The 24,129-nt window shown below is 46.8% G+C and overlaps 1 protein-coding gene across 7 annotated transcripts in view; it reads right to left on the bottom strand.

Moving 5' to 3' along the window:
• The window catches only part of LOC120905441 (serine-rich adhesin for platelets), a 97,321-nt gene that overhangs the window by 9,797 nt on the left and 63,395 nt on the right, over nt 1-24,129 (bottom strand). For all 7 annotated transcript variants that reach the window (XM_040316202.1, XM_040316205.1, XM_040316203.1 and 4 more), the window contains 7 exons: nt 15,529-15,642; nt 11,199-11,341; nt 10,611-11,091; nt 9,777-10,534; nt 9,365-9,692; nt 1,717-1,815; nt 250-1,647 (listed from right to left, as the gene is read on the bottom strand). In XM_040316202.1, the coding sequence (XP_040172136.1) occupies nt 250-1,647; nt 1,717-1,815; nt 9,365-9,692; nt 9,777-10,534; nt 10,611-11,091; nt 11,199-11,341; nt 15,529-15,642 (3,321 nt within the window). The remainder of the gene's footprint in view (nt 1-249; nt 1,648-1,716; nt 1,816-9,364; nt 9,693-9,776; nt 10,535-10,610; nt 11,092-11,198; nt 11,342-15,528; nt 15,643-24,129) is intronic.

Genomic DNA, 24,129 nt, shown 5'->3' with positions numbered 1-24,129 from the left:
CGGTGGTTTGGTGGATGGTGAAGATGGTGTTTTGCTGAGTGTTGTTTTGGAATGGTGATGCAAGGAGGTGTGTGGTGACGACCGTCCCGTTCTGTCACCTCCGTATCCACACACACACACACGCGCACACATACACACACCCCGCCCGTTCCCTCGTCTCCATCCCCCACTGTCATGCATTCAGCGAGGGTGGTCGGGGCAGGGTGGCGTTTACATCTTCAGCCAATTCAGCCAGCTACGGTTGCGTACCTTCACGTTGCTGCTGCTGGTGGTGGTGGTAGTGGTGGTGCTGGTGGACGCCGTTACCGAGGCCGAATCGTCCGACTGGCCGGTCGACCCGATCGAGGCGGTCGAGGCGTGGCGCAGGACTGTGCCGCCGACACCGCCGCCCGCCGTGCTTCCCTTGCGCTCGGGGGGCCCGCTGCCCGGGCTGGCGGCACTAAGCTCCTTGCGGGAGCCGGACTTGCTCAGCTGCTGCCCGCCGGTGCTGCTGCTGCCGGTCGCGAGCACCCCGTACGTGGACACCTGGGCCGACTGCAGCCGGGACAGCGAATCACAGTTCTTCACCTTGCTGGTGAGATTGTCGCGCTTGGCGCGTGGCTGCGGCGAGGAGCACACGATCCCGTACGGCGGGACCGGCGGCGGCGGCATCCCCATCGACGTACGCGTGCTAGCGGCGGGCGAGGACGGTGGCGCTGAGCCGCTGCTGCTGCTGCAGCCCTTGCTGCCAGCGGCCGACACCGGTATCGAGGAGGAGCGCGACTTCTCCAGCGACGGCGTGTCCTTGCTGGTGCGCCAGCTGAGCGCCGAGTCGGCCCGGTACAGGCTGCCGCTGCTCGTGCTGGTCGTGTCGCGCGTCCGGGCCATCGGTTGCGGCGGTTGCTGCTGATGGTGGTGATGCTGATGCTGCTGCTGCTGCTGCTGGCCGAACGAACTGGCCGTGTCGGTTGACTTCACGTACAGGCTGCCGGTGCTCTTGGTGAGGCTACGGTTCGACGGCGGTCCGGACGAGCCACCGCCGAGCGGACGCTGGACCGGTGCGGTCGGCGTGGTCGGGGTAGGTGTGGCGGAAAAGTTGCGCCCGGTCGGGGGTTTCGGTGCGGCCGAACCCTTCGTCCCGGGCAGCGGTATCTTTGACGGTCGGCGACGGGGCGTCTCCGGTGGTTGCTGCAGTTGCTGCTGCTGCTGCTGGGTAGGAGTTTGGTGTAGCAAGAGGCGACCACCAGCCGCCCCTATGCTGCCGTCCCGGTCGGGCTGATCCTGGGTCGACTCGGTGTTGCTGTTGTGCTGCTGCTGCTGCCCAACGATGTCATCCATCGCGACCGGCGTCATCGCCTTCATGGAGGGCGTCGACACCTGGGAGGACGATTGCAGCAGGCGCGGCCCGCTCTCGCCCCGCAGCCCCACCAGCATGTGGGGATGATGGTGATGGTGGTGGTGCGGGTGGTGATGATGAAGCTGCGGGTGCGGGTGCGACGCGGACAGCATCGGCGAGGTGGGCGGCGGCGGCGAGGACGACGACACGGAGGCGGCGGTCCGCTCCGGGCTGCCGACGGTCGACGACGGCACCGATTTGCTCGTCGACTTCGACTCGATCACACGCAGCTGCGCCTTGGTACCTTCGAGTTCGATCGATTTCTCCTTCAGCTAAAAGGCATTGAAAAAAACAAGGAAATTGTAAAATTGCGTTCTTGGGCCACCTCTTGTTTATCTTACCTGAAACCGTAGATCGTCTACATCTTCCTTCGATTTTTCGAGCCGCTCCTTTAGGGCAAGGCGCGACCGGGTCGCCTGATCCAACCGTTGCTGTAATATCTGTGAGAAGAAGAAAGAAGGTTATCAAACGTTACTCAGCGATCCTAGCAGGTTGACTAAACTAACAACAACAAGAACAGAGAGCTTTGCACAAACAGCTTTGCCTGCAGTGACTTGTTAACTGGAAGATGCTCCACATATAATCTCTTCTGTATGGTTTTTGAAAAAAGTAGAACAAGGGCAGCTTCTTGCCATGAAAACAGTCAAGTTTCTTTAAGAATATCTTCAAAAGCTCGCGAAGTCCACTAATTTCTCAAAGTTTAAGATGCAGTAATAATGCATGGATAATTGGAGCCGTGCCGTAGGGTTCAAACCTCAAAAATATGTATAGGTCTGCATGTCTGTCTAGAGTATTAGGCGCCTAGACTCCCTAAGATGACTTCAAAAATCAAAGTTTACAGACATATTCAAATCAACAATCAAAGAAAAACTTATTTCAACGTCTGGTGCCTTGGAAACTCCATAACAACACGCTGATTTAGTTTTCCAAAGATGATAGTCTAGATTATTAGGCGCCTAGACTCCCTAAGATGACTTCAAGAATCAAAGTTCACAGACATATTGTTGTGTACAGAAACGGTGCAGTGTAACCGCGATTCGATGCTGTCGTGCAACTGATAGCATCCGACGTCCGAATGGCCGTTAAGGACTTCGGGAGCGATCGGGCTACCGAGGGTCGGCACTCGATCATAGGCCGCGACCCGACACACACAACAGTCTTGTAGCATATATGTTATTTATATTAGAATATAAGTGGTTGATACAGAAGAGCCGCGTGTGTCCTTAATATCCTCAATTGTGCACCAGTCTGAAACACAAAAGTGGCGACGAGTTTCTAATTGTTTGTTGTTTCGTTTATTTATCCGAGTGAAAATTCCGCGACCCAAGCGGCGAAGGATGTCCTCTGAGGAGACTGGTGCCATGGACGAGGAGATGCGTCGCTCATCGCTAGGGCTAGCTAGCGCGAGCGGAGGGCTAATTCCGCAGAACGGTGCGATGCTGCAACCCAACGTGCATCTTTTGGGCGACCAGCGCATTCTCGGTGGTATGCAGCGAAGTGAAGATGCCGCGCCGTTGCAGATACGTGCGCAACCGCCATCGCAATCCGGGTCATTGCCACTGTTCCACGGTGGTCAGGCGCTATTGCTGTCAGCTCCAACGGCGCCATCGCAGTCGGCTCCCGCACAGCAGCACCAAAGTACAGGTCCGTATTTGAGTGGAAGTGATAATACGATGATGCAAACGCTACAGCAGCTACAAAAGCAGATGGCACAGCAGCAGCAGCTTATAAGTGAATTATTATGCCAGCGATTAAATAACTTAGGTGCGTCTACGGCCGCGGTACACCCCGAGCAGATCATTGACACGCTAGCGAGAAATATAACAGAATTTCGTTATGATGAGGAAGGAGGTGTAACGTTCGGTGGGTAGTTTGCGAGATATGAGGAGCTGTTTAGGAAGGATGCGGAGCGTATAGATGAAGCCGCGAAAGTCAGGCTGTTGATGAGGAAGTTAGGTCCGGTCGAGCACGACAGGTACACGTCGTTTATATTGCCCCGGAAAGCGGGAGATTTTTCATTTGCGGAAACGGTCCAGAGGTTGACCGAGTTGTTTGACACGCGAGAATCGTTGCTTAGCAAAAGGTTCAAGTGCTTGCAAATAGTGAAAAATAAGAATGAAGACCATATGTCATATGCGTGTAGGTTGAACAAGGCGTGCGTCGGATTTGAGCTTGGAAAGCCTACAGAGGAACAATTTAAGTGTTTATTGTTTGTGTGCGGGTTGAAGTCAGAGCACGATGTTGACTTCCGTACGAGGCTGCTTGCGCGAATAGAAGATAAAGGAGATATTACGCTGCAGCAGTTGTCGGCGGAGTGCGGCAGGATAGTTAACTTAAAGAAGGATAGTGTCATGATCGAGTCCCCAGCACATGAGAATGTGTTGGCTGTACAGTCGGAAAGACACTTACAAGTCAAAAGATCGCAGCTAGATCAGCGTACGACGCAGAGTAAGCCCTGCTGGGCATGTGGGGATATCCACTGGCAACGTGATTGCCCATATCGTACAAAAGAATGTTTTAAGTGTAGGCGGATGGGCCACAAAGCTAGTCATTGCAACAAAAATCGAAGGAAATTTAGGCATCCTGAGTATGGCCTCGGATATGAGGAACAGGAAGGGAATGTTGCACAAGTGGTAACTGTGAGTGTGCAGAGCGTAGCATCTAGGAGAAAATACGTGGAGGTTAGTCGCAACAACAAGCCAGTTCACCTGCAACTCAACTCAGGGTCGGATATTTCTATAATAGGCATGCGTACATGGAAACAAATAGGGAGCCCCCGGCTCAAACCCCTTTCCGTCGCAGCGAGAACTGCTTCAGGAGCTGGTCTTATGCTCGAGGGTGAATTTCTATGTGAGGCCACACTAGGCAATGTTACGGCTGAAGTAACCATAAGAGTGGCAAAACATGATCTTATGCTATTCGGTGCGGATCTGTTTGAGTTGTTGGGTCTGTGGTGGTGCACCAGTCCGAAACACAAAACATATTTTAATCAGCAATCAAAGAAGATATTATTTCAACGTCTGGTGTCTTGGATACTGTCTAGATCATTAGGCGCCCAGTCTCCCTAATCCCCTAGTCTCCTAGTCTTGAAAGAAGAACTTATTTCAACGTCTGGTGTCTTCGATACTCCATAATTACACGCTGATTTAGTTTCCCAAAGATGATCTAGAGTCTAGATTATTAGGCGCCTAGACTCCCTAAAATGACTTAAAGAATCAAAAAAAGTTCACAGACATATTTTAATCAACAATCAAAGAAGATCTTATTTCAACGTCTGGTGTATTGGATACTCCATAACAACACGCTGATTTAGTGTCCCAAAGATGATAGTCTTTGTAAACTGTAGCAGTTGCCCCTTTAGGAAACTTCACTGTGCATCTAACAGAAAAAGCGATTGATGGGAACACATTGAAGGCAGCTGTGACTTCCTTTGGGACCTCTAGACGGAAATGGAGCTACGATCAACTCTATCAATTAGATACATTTTCAAACCATTATCTCTAAGCTTATCTACTCCTTCGCCCTGTCTAGCTTATGCTCCCCGATTGCGGACCGGCGCCATTTCGATTTCATTGGCAGCCTTTACTGTCATCTCTCCGGCAAAGTTTCTCCATTGCCACCTTCCTAGTTGGGACACTTTAGAGCGAAAGTGATTCCATTAAAATGAATCCACCACCACCTACGCGCGCCGATGCATCGCCTTTGATGTCGCGCCACTTAGACTAGATGACAGTTCGGGGAGAAATTCCCTCAACGGGACACTGACCAGTCCCCGATGGGGTTGAAGTATGACTTCAAATGTTAAATCCCACTGGACGCCGCAAAGTATCTTAGTCACTACTAGTCATCCCAGTTGGGTTGGGTAGCGGGTTTCTATTAGCTAATGTACCGATTATTGCATCTCGAACATTTAGTTTGATACGCGAAATTATGATCAACAATTAATGGAAATGGTTTTCGCGTGTTGTGTGCTCGGCTCCACCGGTTGGTTAGTTATTGGCGCTGCTACCCCGGGACGCAACACACGTGCAATGGGAAATTGAGCGAAATGGAAAGCTAAACACGCTTTAAAGGTGTGATCGTCTAGGACGCTGGTGAGGTTGATGATTTTTTAACGACGCACAATGGGACGCACATTACTTAATTTATTGCACTTTGCCTTCTACTACACTAGCCCAACACTAGGCAAAGCATCTATTGCTCCTCTTTGTTCTCTTATTTTTCCTTCAATTTTCTTCTTCAAAACGAACCTCGCACGCCGAAGCGAAGAACGCGTGATAAAAAAAATACGTAAAAAGCCAAAGAAGCTACAATTCATCGCTTACAACAACGAAAAAATAGGCCTGTTAAGCTACAAAGCAAGAGCAAAGCAATTGGTGTTTCCCGTTAGCATTTTTTTTAAACCGTTTGCGCCATCGAACGGTAATTCGCACCACATGGTCACGTGTTTCTGGTTCCCTTTTTTGCCGCTGTTTTCCGTGTGCTTGAATGCGTTACCAAACTGATTGGTTCCTTTTTTTGTTGCTACTGGTGCTGCTCTCGAGAAGATGTATGAGACCATCATTCGTACACTATCATGAAATATGTTTAAATTTCTCATTATGACGGCTAAGCTGTATCTCTTAAGCTAACTCTACACTTAGGAACAAATCGGTTTCAGCTAAGATTACCAGAGCTACTGAATTAGTCACTGTGTAACAAATCGTTCGGCGATAGAGATGCAACCAAAAAAAAGACCCCTACAAACTCTAAAGAAAGACATCCCACTCACTCTCCCCCATTTGGATTCGCCGACAGTGCTAACAATTAATCAGCCCAGCTCGTTTCGAACCCGAAATTGTCTTGTTAAATTTCACCCATTCACTTAATTCCATGCCTTTTCTGTTCGGAGAAAACGACGGCGTGCCAACCACAGACAAGGAGAACAATAATGGGGTTACACCGGCGACGATCATTTACGATTCGTTCCTTGCCGTTAGCGCCTTGCCGTGTAAAATGGCCACCCATCAAACTAGATTGACTAATGGGGTCTTGATTTTGAGAAAACAAGTAGCAAGACATTAGCAAAGCAATGGCGGCAGCAGGGCAACAATAACAAAAAATAAAACACGAGTAACGATCAAATAATCTATCCAACACCAAACGAAGGTTGTTGAGAGGGTAAGTGAAAGAGGAACCGATCTGCTCGCTGACCATTCATCGGGCCCGCTGATAGGGTTGAACTAACGTGTGGGATACACGGCACGACCCAAGATAGTTTAACGCTCACAACACATCACACAATCAGGATGATTAACCGGGTGAGGCTATGGGACACACCTCATGATGCTGATGGACCCTTTTTTGTCAGTGTCTGCCTCTCACAGCCGTTCGCGTGAGCGGCAAAACCGGATGCGTGCGGCAACCACGTGCAGTCACGGCCTAATGGGTGCGCGCAATTTTTACACAATGTACAATGTAACGAGCGTTCTCCACTCTCCACACGAAAAATAAAACACTCTGAAGAGGGTTGGGACAGACATCTGTGTCACAGACAGGTTGAGGTGGGATTTGAATTTCATTTCCCTCCTCTTATGTGTCCACGCGCGCAAAGAACTATTTTCAAACAGCTTGTCACCTTCTGCACAGCGCTGCTGACGTCACAGGTGCCACAAGGGGGTTGTGCTCGGAGCGGAAGAACTTTACCACCCAGCAGTGTCCACACCCCGTACAGGGGGCATGGGGGTAAAATGATTGAATAGAATTGAATAATAGATGATCTTTTTGAACGGTCCGGTCAAGCAAAAGGTAGCAATACAGCTTCGATGCAATACCATCACCATTGGGAGTTGCTGGGGCACAATAAGGCAGCTCTCCAAGCGGGACATTGCGACCGATGACCGGCCCCCGGGGGCCACACCTGCCACTATCGCCATGATTGGCAAACCCAGCTCGCGAACAAAGCACCCATCAGCAGGGCAACAACATACCAGGCAGACAGGTGAAGCGACCCGCAGGGTACGCACACGGATAGACCAGTGCTTCCCAAACTTTTTCAGTCCGCTAATCGTTGAACCTAACGCTGAACGCAGTAGCTTTTGCTATTTTCAGGCATCAGTTTTCATGTTTCAAGTGTAAAAATGCTTACTCTAATTTTTCATTCATTTTGAATTCTTCTTCTGTTCTTTTCTCCAATATTCTTCTTTTGAGTTCAGTTTTGATCCAACAGTCTTTAGATGAACAAGAATAATCAGGATGATTGCTCTCTTCTTATATCTTTTTAATCTCGGCAAAGACCTCTACTTTACTGGGTAAGAATGATGATGTAATGATAGTAACAATCTTCCATCAATTAGGATTAGGACCTGGTATGATATTCTACGACCAAATATATCGGAAACCTAGACGAGCTCATTCACAGCTGGATTCACAGCTCTCTTTCAATTGCTTCTAGCACATATACTTCCTTTCCATTGCAGAGAGAAGTCCTGATCAATCAATATCTACTTACTATGATATTCAACAATACCACATCTCATTATTATTATTATTGCTACACCAAATTTTCCAAGGTGAGCTATGTGATAGAGTTGGGTTTCATGAATCTTTCGTTGAGATTCATTCATATAAATCTTCAGCAATGAGTGATTCGAATCTCGAATCGAATCTCCAAACATTTATTAATCTCTTAAGATTCTCTGAATCTCTAACGATTCATAAATCTCCAAGAATTCAGGAATCTCTGAAGAGTCATAAATCTCTAACAATACATAAATCTTCAAAGATTCAGGGATTCAAGAATCTTTAGAGATATATAATTTTTAAAATGTTAAATTTGCGTGGTTCCGTTGTACAATGGTTAACTCGCCTGACTTAATAACATGCCCATCGTGGGTTCGAGCCTCGCATTGGGCCGTCTCCCCATAGCAAAATAAACTATCCGGCGGCGTGGTGGTACTTGCCAAGAAGTTTCGAAAACCTGTGTAGGCTGGCATGCTGGCTGGCAAGATTGTTACGCCAAGAAGTAGAATAATAAGAAGCTCAAGCTCTATGAAGCTTTGGAGATTCATGAATCCCTGGAGAATCGTGAATCTTTTGCGATGTATGAATCTTTTGAGAATCATGAATCTTGCCAACCGAGATTCAGATTCATAGAATCATTGCAAAGATTCACTCAAATTCATGAATCTGAATCAGATATACCCAACACTACTATGTGAGCTATATGTTTACCTAATAAGGTTAAGATCTTCAACCATTGTAGTAGCCCGTAAGGACACAAAAATAAGAAAATAATGTGACAAAATGGCATAAATGGGTAAAAATTTACAGGAATATATCCACCATTTTCATATCGATTTGGAAGGTGTCATCAGCTAGTAATATTCCGACTTCAAATAATGCCATCAAGTAATCAATTCAGTACTTATAAATCGTTACAAGCTAGCACTCTGTCAGAAGTTAAAAAATAAAAAATAAAAACATAAAATTTGCCAATATTGAATCATACATCGGTCACCAATCTGTGGACTATTTCATTCTTATCGTCCACTGGTCACTGTAGATGGTGAAAATTATTTTTTTTAATGAATCCAACAACGAGAGGTTGCTAACACAGTGCCCGAACATGGACCGCACAGTGCACACAAACAAGTTGGAATTGGTTCGTTGCGGCTCGCTGGCCCTTGATTCTAGCGGTAATGGTACGCATTAATAACCCGCGGCAAGGCGGTAGAAGCCCCAAACACACAATCCGTTAGTGAAACGTAAACCCCTCCGCATACGGGATACGCGCAACGGGGCAGGCGGGTTTTGTTAGAATAAAATTATACAGTAGCGGCGGAGTTCACGATCCCGAACTTATGCGGAAATGAAAAGAAAAAAACAACACGCATACAGAATCGACCTACTCCGTCCGTCGTCACCTAGTTGCGCGCTATCTTGCGTACGGTTGGGTTTGCTTAACAGCACTTCCCAAAAGCCCACAAACATGCCTAGCAAATGTCCTACCTGATTCTGTACGGTCATCGTCAGCAGATGCCGCTGCAGCCCGACCACATTCGTCTCGAGCAGGATGGCGGCGATCTTCTTCGAGTCGAGCGAGCGGACCCGCGGCTCCCACGGCAGCCCGAGAAACCCGTCCAGCCAGCCGGCCGCACGCGTGTCCACCTCCGTGCCGAGGTGGTGGTCGTCGCACGGCAGCACCGGGTCACCGCCCGCCAGCGGGTCCGCCGGCTCGTCCGACGGCTTGTGGTACCGCGCCATCGTCTTAAGTAGCTGCGGTGACGTTTGCTGCTGTTGCGATACGGTCGCCGGCTGCTTAATAGTCTCGGGTGAACTGAAATAAACAGGAAGAGGCAAAATTTTTGATAAAATATGCAGGGGAGAGCGGCAAAAGGTGTACCCGAACCGAAACACTTACCTAGACGCACTTCTATTTACAGTTTGCAGATGGAGATCATGTAGTTTGCTGCTCAGCTCTTGCTTCTGACTGTTGGCCACCACCGCCAGTTGCTGGTGGTGCGGGTCGCGCGCCACCGTCAGCTTGTCCAGCTCGGCCTGCATCTTGGCCATCTGGATGCAGCCGGCCAGCTTTTCCGCCTCGTACTCGGACAGCTTGTCCAGCAGGCGGTCGCGCTCCTTGCGCAGTATTTGTACATCGTGATCGGTACCGTCCGGCTGGTGCTGATGGTGGTAGCTTTTGCCCGTGACGGCGCTGGCGGTGGTGGTGGTGGCCGGTGCACCACCAGGCGATACCACCACCGTCGTCGCGGTGACACTGCTGCTGCTGCTACTGCTGCTGCTGGACGACGTTACCGGCACCAGCGTCGTACCACTCGACGCGCCTGCGGCCGGATTGCTGTGGTGTATGATGATGTTGTTGTCATCCGCTCCACCCACCACAGCAGTGGCGGCGGCGGCGGCGGCCGCAGCGACGCTACCCCCCTGCGCCAGATGGTGATGAAGTTGATGATGGTGGCGGTGGTGATGCAGCGCCGATGCATGATGATTACTAATAGCTAAATTGGTTGTTCCCCTAGGTCGCTCCCGCTCCAGGCGCAGCTCGACCTCCTCCCGGAGCCGGCTGCTCTTCCTATGTATCACATCGAGCAGATTCCACAGCTCGCCGCCAGTTTCCGCCGCCAGCCGGTTGGTTGCCGTGGGCAGGATGAGCGTTCCCTAGAAGAGTGCGCAAGAGAGAAGGTGACGTTAGTCGATGAAGCTACATAGCAAGAAGCGTCCATCAAATGCTTACCTGCACGGCACCGCTCGTCGAGGAGGCCGCACTGTGCGTCTCCTTCGAGGAGGACGTCTCGTTCGAGAAGCCCGAATCCTGTATCACACTGCCGTTGTTGCCTTCACCGCTCTTTGGTTCCTTCTTACCGCTATGGGAGTTGCTTCGGCTGCGAATCAGCGAGGACGACGAATGTTGCTGCTGCTGTTGCTGCTGATGTTGCTGCTGCTGCTGCTGCTGCTGCTGTTGATGGTGATGATGATGGCCCAGGTCGGACACGTTCGTTGCGCCGGCTCCGGTGGTGGCCGTAGCCGGGCCGGTAGCACTAGCGCTGCCCGTCGACGGACCGCCCCCATCGCCCACAGTGCCCGGAATGATCGCGGTACTGGTGTTGGCACCGCCTATACTACTGCTGCTGCCGCCCGTGCCACCGACATCCGTGCTGCTCACCTCTTTCGGTGTTAGTTTGCGCCGGATCCGTATTCCCGGCTCCCACTCACGTCTGCCAGGGAAAGGAAAGAGGACGAACACAAAGGGGCATTAGTTATGGTTGGTTACACGCGGCAGTAATGTAATCGACGCTGCCAGGCGCTCGCGGGCTACACTTACCGACTCCCCAGGGATGAGGTCGATGGTAGACCGGTAAGGGTACTGTTCGCCGCTGAGGAAGCCATCTTCGATTTAAGATCGGGAAAGGTTTCAATAACCAGATCACGGAACTCCAGTAGAGCGGCGACTTCATTCTGTAAATCCTGCAACAAACGACAGATAACAAAAACGATAAAACAAAGCGAATGATGAGTGTACTCGTTTGTTGGCTGCGTTTCTGGAATGCGTTCACTATTCTTGCTGAGGTTGACTTTCCGGGCCGCTGGCACTCAACAACATTCCTCACGACGAGCGATAACAAAGCATGCCCAGATCTCACGCTGATTAAAATTACACACAGCAGCTTGTGAGTTGGGACGTCTTGCAAGTAGACTTCGACTTGAAACGAAATACACTAATTTGCCGGACACGAAATTAAGCTAACCGGAAGCGCAAGAAACTAGGCAAAACAACCCTGAACTGAAGATATCTGCTCTCCACTGCTGAAAGCGCTCCGGAGTATGTGGAAGCGCTATGGCCTCAGATTACTCCCTTCAGCAACGATCCCCCTGTTTCTTTTTTCTCCACTAACGTACCATCACCTTCCTGGCGCACCGGTGCACTTGCAGAAGCATTTCTATTCGCTGTTGTTGGTTCATTTTGACGCTCTCTTTTTGTTGGAGCAACTGCTAAATCAATCCTGTACAGCTTCTTCTGATCTAAGATTCTGGCTCACAATCGTTCGCGCACCGACTACTAGATATTGCTCTTCTTGTTCCCGTGCGCTCTTCACCAGTGCACAAAGCAGGGCCGGTAAACAAGGTATACACAGCTAAGGTCGGTTAACGTTAGCGCCGATATGTCAGATCTAACCGTCCAAATAGACATACGGCGACAAAAAGTAGCTCAATTTTGCAAACAGAGCTACTCGTCGCGCGCGACAATTTTGCTTCATCCGAAATAATCGAATTATCTAGTTTTTTTACAAGCCAGATTAATGCCAAACACAAAAAATTTGATTTGAACACATTTTAACCTATTTTTGTGTGTTTTCAAATATAAAACAAGTTGGTTGACTGAGTCAAATGAGCTACTTTGATCTACACAGAGTGAAATTTAGTCTGTATGTCTAAGGGCTTGGTACTTGTTTCGACGCAGCGTATCGCAACGCATTGCGTGACGCACGCTGGTATCTGATCGCTGCGTTCTGCATGGATATGTCAACACATTTTACTAAGAAAAACATCAACAAACAGCAATAATGCCTCTTATTTATAGGTTCTGATGTGATTATAATGTTAAATTACAACTGTAAAATCATTTCCAGTTCTGCTCAAAACAGTGCAAAGCATGTTTTCGCTTTTTTATTGCATATTGCATACTGACCCACACACACCTGTTTTGCAGCAATTACGAAATTCCTTTCTCTACATTTATTTTGTTTTGTTAATAAAATTATTTAGTAGTCTAATTACACACAAAACTGCGCTCGAAACAATTTAACGTGGAAAAATATCGATTTTCACCCGATATGGTTAAACCATTTTGACAGACGCATCACGACGTGCGTCGAAATAGAATTTTTTCTACTTTGACGCTGCGTCGTGCGTCGTTAACGCATGCGTCTGTCAAATCCCATACATTTTGGCAAAATCGCAACGCATTGCGTCGGAACAAGTACCGCTCTCTAACTGAACGGTAACTTGGGCCCAAGGTGGATTTAAAAATATCAGGTGGTGGACTCTAGTGCATTTTGACAATTCGTCATTTGACGTAAGGTCCCCAGGATTCAAACTTTGTTTACATTTATTAAATTTGTTCATATAATTTATCTATCGAATTTTTTCGATTAAATATTCTTTAAAAATATATTTTGGACTTTGCGAGCTCTTATTTAACATTAAAACATGGATTAAAGTGTGTTATTTTGTGTTATTCCGTGAATTTATTCTATAATTCATTGTGTTTTCGGCATTTTTGATGATATAAATAAAAAAATCATTATTTTTTTCAATTTTCACATTGATTCCTCATTATCATAAACACTCATAAACACGAAACATATATTAACAAATCCTTTGTTGATATTTCTAATTTTTTCGATAAAATCAATAGACACACAAAAATGCACATAATAACAAAGTAATCTGTTCTATTTGCTAAGCTTTGTGTGCGAAAACCATTGGTTAACGGTTTTAAAATGACGTAAAGTCCCTCAACTATGGCGACCCCCCAAAGGCCCTAATCCACCACCTGATATTTTTAATCCACCTTGCTTGGCCCCTACAAACATTTCAAACTGACAGTCAGGAGCATCATGAAATAACATTTGTAGGAGAGGACATTTTTAGATCGATTTTGGGTAGTTTCGGGGTAATTTTAACGGGTTGTTTTATTTTCCCAAAATTATTATTTTGCTATTATATTTCAAAATTGTACTTTTATATGACAAATGCAGCCTCAAAAGCTGTAAAATGCTTAATTCCTGATTATAAAAGAATTCTAACACAAATGAAAAAAAAAATCCAGATGCTTTAGACCCGTGTCTGTGCTCCATCGCATGCGATTTTATCGCACGTGCTGTCAAACGCTTTTTCGTATAATATTGCGATTATTTGGATGATTTTAATAATATAACGATTATGAAAAATTAAGTTGAGATTGTTCCTGCCAAACACCACACATTTAGTTTGACAGATAAAATCGGATGCGGCGTCCGCACAGACACGGGCCTTAATCAATTCATTGTAAAAAAAACATTGGTCGCTAAGGTCACTGTTTACGGTCAGAATGTAAAGTGGGGACGTTCGTGTTAAAAAAAATTTACAAAAAAATGACTTGGTTGATACGAGCTCTAGTGATTATCGAAGGAGTTTGCTATGCTTCGAAGCGTCTTTTTGCTGTCTGTGAACGATTTTGTCATGAATTATGCATCACTAGCAGTAGCACGTCCGATCGATTTGTGTAGCTACTAAATTACACTGATATTGAACATAGAAATGTTGCAAAAACACATTTCCAAACCCTCCTTGGTATCTGGTTGTTGAGAAAATGCAAAGAAATGTAATATCTATTCTATTCTGTACAGCCTTTCTACAGTCATTTGTAAAAATGCAGAGCCTAGACAGTGTTAATCGCGTTTGTGGGCTAATGGGAAGCCAAAGGAGTTAAATTGATGCCACACAGCCACATGCCGGAGGTGTGTACCTATGCAGCTCTTATGCACACGTGTAAGCCACTGGAGGAGCTGAGCACCGGGCAAGACGCAAAAAGACGATTGGTAACACAATATACATCCCTCGTCATTTGCGTATTGCAATACGCCTTCTTCTCCGTTCTGGCCCACCTGAATAAAGTTCCAAACGCCCGGCAAAACCGTGGCGTGGATTTACGGAGGTGTACGTGTTCGCATTCGAAACACCACCGGCAGGGGGAGCGTAGCAAGGATCTAAAGGTATTATACCCCGTTTTTTTTGCACGCCGCTTCCGATGTAGGAGCAGCCGGAGGTTAGCCGGCAGCCATCGACGGCAATCGACCGGGCCGCATAGTTGCATCACCATTTGCACCCATTTTACAACTGCGCCGGTACCACCGTTCGCTTCTTGGCGATTGGCATGGCGCGTGGGGCAGAGCATGATGTGTGAGCTGGGGTAGGCCCACCCCGCGTAATCGACCGGGCTCATCTTTGCGTGGGGGTGATGTGGTGTTCGTCGCTGGCTGCGATGGTTCCGCGAGCGCTGGGTAGGACCCTACAACTTTGGCACCATGTAAGGGAAGGCTGCTAGCACCGGGCAGACTTTGACACTAAGCCGTTCGATGCAATGCATTGCGTAAGCTAACCTTCGGCAGGTTTACAGATGCGCTCGTAAATCGGTACTTTTATGTTTCCGAAGTTGAACCTTGCAGCTCTAAATTTTATACCGTTGCCTATCTGAGGGAACTCAATAATTCTTCATAAGGAGCAATATACAGAAAAACCCATTAATCCAACATTAACCTAAACCTGTCAAACGGGATTTGAATCCGCTCCTACCCAGTGTACTCAAAAATTGCAAAAATGATATCAATTATTGGATTTAAGTTTCATTGGAGTATTATTGGATTGCAAACTAGCAGATCCTATATCCAAGTGACATCTTGAATGTTATATTACTACGAAGGAGTTCTTCTTGTAGAGACATCTACTCCTACGCAAGAACTAAGCTGAAGTCGTAATATAACTAGCAGACTTCTATTTCCACGAAGGTCTCAATCTTCAACGAATGCCTGAATATCTTCTGAAGCCTACACTACAGAATGCTCACAATTCCTATTTTGCCTTTTGGGTACACACACGTGAGTCGTCCTTACCTGTAGTGACTTTGTTTGATCGGTGACGTGATGATAGTGGTACGTCTCGGCAGCTGGAGTCCTCAATGGCACATACTCCATACCAGGTCGCGGAACAAGTGAGCACAGGTCACTCTGTGGAATAGAAGCGGGAAGAAGAGCAATTGGAAAATGATTAGGGTAAGCGATATTGATACAGATGGTGGAAGCACACAAGTCGCTGTACGGCTGTAGGTTTGTTTTTCTCCAATGATTGATGCATAATAGAATCGCATCGTGACGGCTTAATTGCACAACCGATCATAACACGGCACACCAGCAGATGGAACTCTCTTCGCTGCACCGATGGCGGAATGGCTTTCGATCGAGCAAATGAATCACGATTAGCATTTGTGCCGTTTCGAGTAGGGCCCAAATGATATAACGATTACTAAGCAACGGCTGCAGCATGGCAGCTTCCCCCCCCCCCCCCTTTGCGAGTCTGCGAGTCTATTACTGGAGATGGAGATAATAAGAAAATGTTCGCGATCGAATGGTTGTTGATGGAGGAACAATATTGTTCGTTATTTTCGCCTTTCGTCTGGAAGCTTCGGCTTCACTTTCGTTGGTGCTATTTTACTGGAGTTTATTTTGTAAACCTCATTCACAAATCCGTCAATCTTACTTTTCACTTTCCAGCATCCTCGCTGCCCATCAAACTGTCCCGTGGGTACTCGAATTCGGCGTACACTTTTTTTCGATTGTGCAGCATAAGCAGTTACAGTTGTAATACAGCACACCACACCCAGCCCACGGGGAAGTTGGCAATCGGGTTAATGCCCATTATACACACAATCGGCAATCGGGGTAATGCCCATTATACATCTCGATCACGCGCCCTCTAACACGTCCGTCAAAGACGCATGCCAATAACAATACCAGAGCGGGAAAAGAAAAACACTTGCACAAAACTGAACAGCAGCCGCACAAGCGACAGAAACCGATTCCGATCAAACGAGAGCATAACCGCAAACCGAGATAGCGTGTGGGAAAGTGTGGAGGGAAAGGGCGAGCGTGCGCACTGGCTGAAATGGTGCACAAATCGCGTTTGTCACATCCGATCGGTGACGGTGACTTTCGCTTGTTGCGGTCACGCATTTTTGCCTTTTTTCACGGTCTGCCCTACAAACGCCGTGCCCTGTGTAACTGCACAAGTAGGCGGCACATACACACAAACACACACACACACACACACCGGGCCACAACTTCCTCTGTAATCCAATGAAGCGATGAACGTTACCAGTGTATGTGTTGGTTGGGTGTGCTGTTGCTGCTGCTGCTGTTGTTTCATTTCGTTGGCACTTCTTCTCATCCGCATCTCGACTCACCCGCTTTTCTAATGTTTTCATCGGGCAGATCTCATTAAATTATTGGACACAGACGAAAACCCCCCGGGGACCAAAAGGGCAGCAGCAGGGCGCAATCGTTTTTTTCGTGTGTGCACTAATCCTGGCACCTTTTGGTCTGGGCATTGTCCGACCGTCTCGAGTCGTGCCGACGTTTGGGAAAGGCGATGAAATGGTACTTTTTTCTCTGGGAAAGGTAGCCGCAGCAGAGATCGAAGAGTGACGTCCGAGGTGGAAAAAATCGGAAAATTGTTTATCGACAACCGATTGACGGGCCGTCGGGAAATCCTTTGCCTTTGCCTGCATGTGAGAGAGAAAGAGGGAAGGGGACCGATCACTCGTAAGGGAAGAGAAGCTGTGTGAGGCACGATACGTGAACTAAAGCGCCTTTACCAGACCGATCGGATGTATTGGAGTGTGCGGTGGCATTACTGTTTCGTAACATTTACACAACGCGGAAAAGATCGCTTAGATGATTGCACTTTTGTTGGTGTAATTTTGAGCGTTTGAAAACTACACGTAGGCCCGGTTTTTTTTTTCGTACATCGCTTTTGCACTGATTGAAGTCACCCGAGGTATGGACTTCAGATTGCTCTTCATCCTCACTCGCAAGATCTCCGAATCTGTTTTTTTTTCTCGTTAAACTATCGCAAATATAGTTTAACGAAGGAAAATAACGCATTGTAACGCCACCGTACCCGGCACTTACGACGTAATGTCTTCAATAATACCAATCCAGTCAGATTTTTAACGAGAGTTTTCCATCCGGTTGCAAGACACACGCCACAACACCACCACAAAAGGGGTGGAAGCGCTGGGGCGCTTGCTAATTATTTGTTCGGTTTGCCAGATTTTACAATACCACCAAAGGCACACACACACACACACTATTAGACACGGTGGCGTGATTGACCGTTGAGGCATGAAGAAGAAGGGCGGGTGATGTACCCATCCACAGCGCAGGAGGGGCGGCCTGTTCTTTGTTGAAAACTTGCCCCGGCAGTGCGCCATCGCTGGCCGCCGGGTTTGGCGTATTGCTCCATCCATCGCGACGAGCTCGGCCGCTCCAGATACCGTCGGAGGCCCTTTGTCAACATTGGGGGTGCGCGCCGCCGGCGAAAACGGTCTGATTAGGCACCGATCGGGTAGGCCGCGGTTTCGATACTGCCCTATTATACCGCCTAATAAGCGCGGTGTCGTGACACTAATCACACTATTCCACTTTTTGCTCCGCCCGGTAGCGACCCTTGCGGACCTTTTCCCCCCACAATATCCACAACACACACACCGCGTCCTTGTGCTAGTGGATAGCACAGACCAAACAAAGGGGAGTAGGGCGGGGAAGCGAACAGATCAATCGTTTCGTATCATCATGGCTCGTCCATTGTCGACCGTTGTGTCCCCGTTGGTTTTACGACACGATTCTTGGATGGAGCAATTATTAAAAAAGGCGGCCCTGAACGATTCCGCCGCTGCGTTACGGTGTGTGCGCGTTACGCAAGCGTTACTATATATAATTTTTTTTTGCGAACTTGCCAACTGTGACACTAATATCCTAATAAAAGTTGACAGAACTTCGAAAATGGATTAAAGAATTATATAATTTAGTCTGAAGTTTATGCCGAATGAAAGCAGCTTCTGCGGCGGCATCAATTTTAAATCCATCGCACTTTTTCTTTGTTTTATTTTTGGAATATAAAAGGGTCTGTTCCTTGACCAACCCTGAAGAAGAACACAAATACAACGCACACAATCCACTCTTTTTGCTATGAAAGAGCAAGAATCAAGCCCTCTGGGTGTGTCAATATATAGATGAGAATTGAACTATTTCCGACCATTACGAAAGTCCTGCACGCTTCCCATTACACCATCAGGCTGACCGAATTCAATCGCTTAACAATTCGATATGGTTTCGAGTGTCGCATGTAGGGCCACTACACTCAAAAATTGAGCTATCAAAGCCAATATTGGCAAGGCAGAAAACCCAGAATCGAGTCATTGCATAGCTCAGCGAATTTGTCTTTATTTGAAGAAAAACTCTCCAGTCCATTGGCACTCTCATGATCACTCTTGCTTTGCGCTGCACGATCATCTGCTTGCATTTTTAGCCGGAGCCACCCACCCACTTCTTCTCGCGTAAGGTGGCGAAGGAGGAGGAGGAGGAGGAGGAGAGGACTGCGCTGCTAGTGGCAGCACAACAATCAAACTTTCTAATCGCATTTAATCGGTGCTCTCACTCGCACGCATCACCCTCATCATCATCAAGTCTCTTCTAATAACTTCCTTCTGGTTCAAAACTTTTTCACCCTTTCTGTCTCTCTTTCTCGCTCTCACTCTGTCTGTGGAGTTTTACTCCACATACACACACTCTTTCTTTAGCACTCTTTTTAGCTAGAAATTAAACAGGAAAGAAAAGCGCCATAATGATAGCCGGGGTGAAGTTAATGGGTATCCTCCCTTCCCTTACTCATTCGGTGCGCTCACCGACTGCTGCTGCTACTAACCTGTGCGAGAGAGTTAATTGAATTCTGCTACAAAACGATAGAGGAGGAAAAATAACTCTTTTTTGCGCTAAAGTAGACATCAATTTTTCATCCTGACACGAACACAAACACCTGACAAACTTGTTTTTTATCATTGCTTTTCTAATTCTTATTGCAAGTCAGAATTATTAGAAGCGACCGTTTTCCGATCTATAATTTAATATTTTTCATTCTGAAATTCTTTTTTGCCTAACAAATTAGACCTAAAATCATCTTCTTTTCACTATCATTTCCTGCTGCACACACCCGGTCCCAACGGCAAAGTGCAGAGTTGGACCGCCGGCAGCTGCTTTCACTTACCCCGGGCGGGTTTACCGATGCTGAAATTATTTCTCGCCGTGCCCAACACCCTCCTACGCGCGGGCTCTCCCGACAACGCGGTCACCAATTTTGCTAATGCGGAATTATTATGTTTAATGCGATTAAATAATGCGAACTAGCGCTGCTGCTTGGTGGTGCGAACCAAACACCAGTGGGCAGAGGGGTGGGGAGCGAGCCCAAGCTCCACCCATAGAGCGGAAGAAAACAAAAGCCCGGCCAGAAACGCACCCGAGAAGAAGCATTGCGCTAGACGATCACAAAACCCTCCCGTGAGAGGCTACGTACAAGAGAGTGAGCACTGGGTGGAAGTGGTGTGCATGCTGGGATTTTAGGGCAAGGGAAATGGCGAGATGATGAGCTTGCGGGATCGGTTCACGCCTTAGCGAAAATGGAAAAAAATCGACTGGTTTGTCGATCTGCACAACAAAACTGCAACACATCAAGTTGAATGCTCTTTTTCGCCCCTCTTTCTCCCACGCCATTTTTCTATTGCTCTTTCGGAAACAAAAACACTGTTCAACGAACCCTTGCTTGGTTGCTGCAGCACCAAGAGAAAGAAAGAGAGAAATATGCCCCGCACTCTGTGGCGGGCGCCGTCTTCAATCCAACATTTCGCGCGACTTGGTGGTGGCCATTGCCCAAGATATTGCCTCGAACCGATTGCGATTGTTACCCCTTCCCTCGCTCGCCTCGCTCTAGACTCACTTTAGAGCCTTTTGTTTTTTTTCCGCGATTAGTTCACCACCGAGCAGCAGACGCGGAGACGATGAGCGAGGGCAATCATAGATGTTTTTACAATCGAGCGATAAAAGTAAAAAGAAAACCTTTTTTGCAATGTTTTCTTTTTTTGTTTACGTTTGATTCCTTTCTCGCCGGTAAAGAAAGTAATTGAATTGTGGCTCGCTAAGAAAGTTACGAGCGAGCAACGACTACCACCAAACAACAACCTAGACAAAAGTCACAATGGTGGGCGGAAGAAGTCCCACCGGGTAGAATGAATCATCGCCCGACTGTGTGTGGGAAAGGAACTAAACCGCTCCCCAGAGACAAACGGGTTAGCCCAAGAACATGTTTTATTGAACACGTGCAGGGGTGTTATTCTCTCCATGCGGTTGATTTAATGACCGAAAGTCTGTTGCAGTGTGTTGGAAGATCAGAATTGAACTCCAAATCTAAATCAACCTGATCTGCTTACTCGAGTCCTGACAGTTACTGGAGACATTCAACAGATGAATATGCAACAGTGCCTAAAACGTCGCAGTAACCCTGCTGCAGAAGGGACCCTATTCCCTTTAAAGTGAAGCGTTGCTAAACAAGCAGAGCACTACTTAGAAGTTCGAAACACTTCTTCCACTAGTGTGCACCTACGCAATTGCAATCCACCGGAGTTGTCAGTATCCGGGTCCGGGTAGTCTCTTCTTGTAGCGTCAGAAGATGTCGGAACACCTCCCTCCCCAGACCCTTTGCCGAGATGACTGCCGGGGCCTCAATATACTCCATAAAAGGGCAGGTTCCGTTCTAGACAGCCGCCCGCCATGATAAATGAGCGCGCGAAGGTTGATCTGCAATAATTTCCTGGATCCACGGTGGTGTGTCTCCGCGCAAGCAACGCCGCAAGGCCAACGGTCGACGCGCCAAGGGGTTCCAGAAGTTCTCCCCCCAAAGAGCAGTCGGCCGGCCCACGGGATTCGGTTGTTCGCATCGTCTTCGCTTGGCAGAGCTTTTTGGAGTTCGCTTGAGTGCTCTCTTGTTTTGGTCACAGTACCCCGTGCTCTTCCCTCCCAGTACCGGTACCGTGCAACGTGTACATCTAACAGTTTGTTTGAGTGAGATATCATTGCAAGACATTCAAGACACCTTTTAATCTTTAGCACCTCAATCCTTAATGTGCGCTTTTTTTGTTGGGTATGTTCGGGAAGTTCTACATTAAGTTTACTACATAAAATCCTGTCTTTACTTTATTCTAGCTCTTTCCTAAAAAACACACGCACATACAACATGACCTCATTTATGCCACCAGAGCTCTTCACAGTGCAACCACTCTGGTTCGGAGCTTTTACGATGGGCGTACATCCTCCTCACCATAACCATCCAAGGATGGGCGCGCTCTGCCATTTCCCTATATGGCTACAAAAGATGATGGTGTTGTGCAAACAAATACACACACACACACGCACGTACGCATGCAAGTTTCTACACCTCTGGTTGAAGCCATGTCCTTGATTGGGTACAATCAATCTAAGTTTGGAGCAAACCTAACCACCACCCGACAGCAATCGAAAAGTCGTTATTTTAGCGAACACACACAGCAGCAACACAACATGGCAACCGGCAAAATTGCCTTCCGGCTAATCAGACAACATTCTCCCACTGTAAATAAGGAGGACGCAAAGCAAACTGGGCGAAGGCGTTATAGTACACGGTCCAATCAAATGAACAGCAACAAGAAGGCAGCACATTACAAAAAAAAAAAACCTATCGCAATAATTTACGATATTAAGCAATGCGTTCACTCACAAACGTGAACGCAAATGCCCAAACCGAGTTTGCGCTTCATGGGCGCCCGCCGCACGCACGGGGGCGTTCTTATATTATTTGATTTTTTCTTTGGCGCGGGTAGCTGCCAATCTTTTAAATTAAAAAAAAAAAAAGAAACCCTGAGACTTGGGACCCTGCCCGTTTCGCATTTTGCCAAAATGTTACAATGGCCGTGCTGGGGGAGGTAGGTAGGAAATATCTTTCTAAAAATGGAGTTTAGCTCTCCAATTAGCCAATCCCACACATGCGATCCCCGTGCGGGCGTCAAACCGAGAGTACAGCACACACGGCCGCGTCGTCCGCCGTCGTGCGGAGGAAGCTTTTTTGGGGTTTAATTTTTGCTTGGTGACGTTCGCTTTTCGTTCCTTTCGGTGCCGTTTTTTTTTTTTTGCGGGTACGACATAGACCCGTTTTTTCGGTTTTTGTTTTATATTTTTGGCTCATTGTTCGATGCTCCAATGCTTGGTGAAGAGAAACATGGAGAAGAAAAGCATCGGAAAGAACCATTGTTCGACAATCGAGTCGATAGGCAATGACATTAGTGATTTACTGTAAACCACAGTAAGCAATTTTACAGGGTTTTTCAAGACACTTTCGAATGTGCACACAATTATTCACCGCATCCAAGATGTTTTCCACCAGCTGTCAAATGGTTTATTTACTTCAGAATGAATTTTCAGTTTTAGCACGTGATTTTCAACACATAACAAAGAACTGTCAAAATCAATCCAGCTTGTGTCGTAGTTGAAAATCATGCTGGAGAAATTAAAAATTATTATGATGGAAATGGACTACCAGATTGATGTGGATTTACATCTTGCACGCGATGAATAACAATGTTTACATTCGAAAGTGACTTGGAAAACCCTGTATGTTTTTTTTTAAAGTGTTTCAAATAGTAAAAACCACTACATTTTGACGCAATTCTTATACCAGAGATGTCAAACTAGTGGCCCAATCTCATGCTAATGTATAAAACCCCGGAATGTCCGGAAGTATCTTACCCATCTGTATGTGGTTATTTTTTTATTTTTAAGCAAAGTAAAACTCAAGGTACTTGGTGGAAAAAAGGAATTTCTATAAGAAAAAGACTTGGAAAAAATAACAAAATCACTCAACCAACAGCAAATTTCAAACGCAAGCTCTTAAATTTTGTAGCATTCTGTTTTGGGAAAGGTCGAAGTCCTTTTTAGGTATCAATGCAGCGTAGAACATTTTACTTCTGCAAAACGTTTTGAAAAAAGATGAAATCAGATGTCAGCACAAACACGTATTACTTTTGGTAGGCTGTTACAAACGATCACAAGCTTTCCATGAGGCATCCTACCAAGATCTATGTGATTAGAAAAAAAGAACATGTGGCCTTTGACGCTGTTTTTGATGGCCATAATGAATAAGGATTTCTATGTATATTGGCAATACGGGAGTCACGGTTACGAAGGACTTGTTTAACACCTTGAACTCCCCGACTGTCAAATGAAGATTTGTCCAGGTCTGGACTGGACTGGACGAACCGATCTGTAGTAATTTATGGAGCTTGGGCAGCATCAAATGTAAGAATTCACTGTTTTTAACGTGCGTAAATGCTGTTCACAATTAAAACTAGCTCAAAAATATTGATAATCAAAATGACACCAATATCTAGATAATATTTACTATTCTGTATTGCATAAACTAACGTAGTTAGTCATGAGTCATGACCAGTTTTTGTCATTAACTTTGCGTACTTATCTTGTTAGTTTGCTTTGAAAATGTATGAAATATCAGAAGTCTGTGGCTAATTGAAAACAATCTGATATATTTGTTACTTCACTTTACATTAAAGTTTTAACTAG

The sequence above is a fragment of the Anopheles arabiensis genome, chromosome X, assembly GCF_016920715.1.
Source record: "Anopheles arabiensis isolate DONGOLA chromosome X, AaraD3, whole genome shotgun sequence".
Taxonomy (NCBI): Eukaryota; Metazoa; Arthropoda; class Insecta; order Diptera; family Culicidae; genus Anopheles; species Anopheles arabiensis.
This window is presented reverse-complemented; position numbering and strand designations above follow the sequence as displayed.